The sequence below is a fragment of the Centrocercus urophasianus genome, unplaced genomic scaffold, assembly GCF_019232065.1.
Source record: "Centrocercus urophasianus isolate 14NV4802_14NV808 unplaced genomic scaffold, USGS_Curo_1.0 seq_16, whole genome shotgun sequence".
NCBI classification, from domain to species: Eukaryota; Metazoa; Chordata; class Aves; order Galliformes; family Phasianidae; genus Centrocercus; species Centrocercus urophasianus.
In genome coordinates, this window is record NW_024884711.1 from 46985049 (window position 1) to 46988700 (window position 3652).

The 3652-nt window shown below is 47.8% G+C and overlaps 1 protein-coding gene across 1 annotated transcript; it reads right to left on the reverse strand.

Moving 5' to 3' along the window:
• Nucleotides 1-1757: 1757 nt before the first annotated feature.
• Nucleotides 1758-2483, reverse strand: LOC122159588 (aquaporin-1-like). The gene has a single exon (XM_042817340.1). The coding sequence runs from the start codon at nucleotides 2151-2153 to the stop codon at nucleotides 1758-1760; it is 396 nt and encodes a 131-aa protein (XP_042673274.1). The 5' UTR covers nucleotides 2154-2483.
• Nucleotides 2484-3652: the final 1169 nt, after the last annotated feature.

Sequence of the window (3652 nt, forward strand, 5' to 3'; positions counted from 1 at the left end):
AGAGTGATTTTTCCATCTCCGACTTCTCTCTACTTAGATGCCTTTGTGCAGAGCTCTGACTTAAATCTTTGCAACTTGAAGAATTACCAACAGAGGAGCAAGCTTTTGGGGTGGTCCCTTACACCCACTTTGCAAACAGCCAATTTCAGGGCTTCGGGGCAAAGGAAGCAGCCAGCCACAAGTGCTTTGTGGCAGGCAAAAGGCAAAGACCAAATGGGAATGCTGCTGAAAGCAGACCTCCCATGTTCCATGGCAGCTGGCAACCAAACCTCTCGAGGAAACCACCGGGGCGGGTACCCTGTCCCATGCGGTTCAGCACTTCCCTCTGCCAGTGGTTTCAGAGGAAAGGATCACGTCTCACACACAGAGCCAGAGCCCACTGGAGTTAATAAAAAGATTCCCTCTCCTTCGCCAGAAAATGTTTTGAATGATCCCAGAGGAGTTCCCAGATGGGTGGCAGCTTGGGATCCCTGCAGGGAGGTGAGCAGCCTCGGCAGTGATCTCCTTAATGTCACCTTTCTGTTTTCAAAAGCTCCTCTTCCTCACGCTTAGAAATAACTCCCATGCCACAGAATGCTTAAAACTTTTATTTTCCTTTTTTTTTTTTTTCTTCCCTAAAATGTTTTCTGAAGTGATATTGTATTTGTGTTTGGAGCTTTGTGCACCAGTGTGCATAAGATTTCAAATACGTTCAAGTTTCAAACTGCATTGACTGTACTGCAAGAGGGGGGCCATAGAAAAGCTACAAAATTCTTAATAGAATCAGGTGAGATAAGTGACCAGAAGGAAATTTCCGCTTATAGTACTCCTCTGGGTATTGCTGTGGCTGTAGGACTTCCTTACTGACATCCACTGACAGTGGGATGATTTCATGTTAAAAGGGTAACTATCCCTATTGCTCCTGTTATGGTACAAAGACAACAGCAGAGAAGAACAATACATAGAGGAGGAGGGGTTGCCACCATGCAGCTGTCTGCATGCTGTAATGGTCAACAGCTGTAAGCACCTGGATGGGAGAGGTCTGAAACCTGCACCTCTCATAAACGCAGATTCCTCACTTCATCCTCTGAATTACACCTGAGAAATCCTTTTTTTTTTTCCCCTCATTTTTGCTCAGTTAAAGTAGGAAAAAGAAGAAAAGTGCTGCTAAGATTCTGAATCAGGCAGGATGAAAGCACTGTGCCAAATGCAACAGGTGATGCTCACACCTTTTGTGATAGGATTTCTCCTGCTACCCATCTCTCTCACTGGTCCCATAGGTTCTTGCACTGCACTCATCAGGTTACACAAACTATTAATGAGGTATTGAAAAAGAATCACATTCACAGACGTGAAAACACCGGTGTATACACATTAACCAGCATCATGAGCCAAAGACATGTTACCTGAGACCTTCAGAATCAGGAAAGAGGAAAGTCATGCAAATGACAGCGATTTCAATGTTACTTTTATACCAAAAGGCACTTTTCTGCAGCATGGATATGCAAAATTGAACGAACACGAGCAAAACTGATAATGACCATAAAGCTCTGAAAAAGAACGGACGGAAGGGACCATCCCTATGGCATCTCTTACCAAAGAAAAGGATTAAAATAGCGCTTCAGCTGACAGCAGTGAATGCATGCACCCTGCCATCAGTCAGGACAAGTGCCCTGCCTGAGGTCACCACCTCCACCACACACATCCTTATAGGTGTTGCCCTCTCAGTTCTACTCAGGAAAAAAAGAGCTGGGGGGAAAAGGGGGAACAGCGAAGTTTCAGCTTACCGCATTGAGCCCCAAGGAGTTGTGGGGCAGAGAGGAGGTGACTCCAGACAGGATGGCAGTGGCCACCACTGCCCCCAGGCACTGGGCGAGGATGTACATCAGCGCCTTGAAGATGCTGATCTGGCAGCTCAGCAGGAGGCCCAGGGTCACCGCCGGGTTCAGGTGGGCACCGCTGATGTGGCCCACGCTCTGCGCCATGGTCGCGATGGATAACCCAAAAGCCAGCGAAACCTTCACGTTGTCCTGAGTTGCTGATGTCCCGTTGACTGACACTGGGAAATTAAAACCCAGAGCCGAGCCAATGCTGATAAAAATAAAGAGGATCATGGCGAGGAACTCGGCCACCACCGCCCTCCAGAACATCTTCTTTTTGAATTCGCTGGCCATCTCTCCTCTCTCTCTGCCCTCCTCTCTCTCTTCTGTTTCTTTCTCCCGCCTGATATTTTCCCTTCGAGGTCTGAAGAGAAAGCTGGAGAAAAAATACGGTCCTTGGATTATTTATAGGGCTTTGGGTGGTCTGTAGGAGGGAAGGGGTGTTGCACAAAAGGAGGAAAGAACATCTACATCGATGCTGACTGCTAGATTGATGTAAGACACTGCACGCTTGCCAAAGTTTTTTCTTCCTTTTTTTTTTTCTCCCTCTCCCTTAACTGCCTTCGATCTCTGCTGCCGTTTTTAAGAGGCTTTTTCAAGCCTTTGGAAGAGCCCTTGGGAGTGCCCTGGGAATGTTACGCTCACTCTGCTTCACATCCCTCATCCTTCAGGTCGCAGCAAGGGCTGTCGCGGGGTCTCAGCCTGACACAGGGCTGAAAGGAGAAGCTCTCCGCTGAGTTACTGCGCTCAGCTCCGCGGCAGCTGGGGGACATCCAGCAATAGTAAACAGAGCTGACAACTAAATCCGCGCTCTAGAGACGGAAAGATCCCTGTTTCACTTGAAAACAGATAGACAAGTCTCTCCTGCTGGCACCCTGGGGACCGGGTGCGTTTTGGCCATCCTGACCACGGACGGACAGAGAGCAACGTGCACTGATCTGAGTTGGCTGAGGCAGGGCTCGCTCCCCACTTCCGTGACCGCTGCGTAAATCGGACCAGACACAGCAGCAAAGGGAAGCTTCCCATAGCCATGATTTGGGTGCTGAGGGATATATTTATTTTTATTATTATTATTTAATTTACCTAATCTCAGGGTTTCCCAAACAGCGCAAAGCAGCTGCTCAGGGTCCTGCAGTGAAAGCGCAGCGGAACATCAGCTGTCACCGGGGAGACTGAAACAGGGACGGAAGGGGAGTGCAAGGGAGAAGAGGCATTACATGCTTGATTTTGCAGACAAAATGAATCACCCGACAGAGCCAGAATATCCTCTGGAGCAAAAGGTCTCATCGCTCGGGGCGTTATCGCGGCAGGACGTGTGTGCATGCCTCGGATTAACCCTTGTGCTCTCAGAACGCTGCAGGTTGAGCGGCTGCTGACAATTCATTCCGTAAGCCAGGGGGCTTCCTCGGACTTACAGCTGTGCAGCAGTCGATCCAGAAGCAGAAACAAAATCCCCAGGCACAAGTCTTGAAAGAAGAGAGCTTAAAATCATCCCACCGCTCCGCCTCCTCCTTTTTCTTCTTCTTCCCTCGATGTGCCGCTGCCGACTTCTAAATTGCGCTTAAATTAATTAATGTGTCACTATAGGAATAAAACAAAATACACAGCTGGATAGCATTAGATAATTGACAGGTGACTTTTTTAAAGCCTATTCATCTTTCTGAAGATGATTCAGATTCAAGGCAGAGCTCTGTTTGAATAAAAATCTGGATATCCTCAGCCATTGTCCCCATGTCCTTATTCTTTCTAGTCTTCAGATGTTTTTGATTTTCTGAATAAGTAGTTTTATTTTG

What these genes read in the sequence shown, in the direction of transcription:
- LOC122159588 (XM_042817340.1), bottom strand. Translation starts at nt 2,153, where the DNA reads ATGGCCAGCGAATTCAAAAAGAAGATGTTCTGGAGGGCGGTGGTGGCC.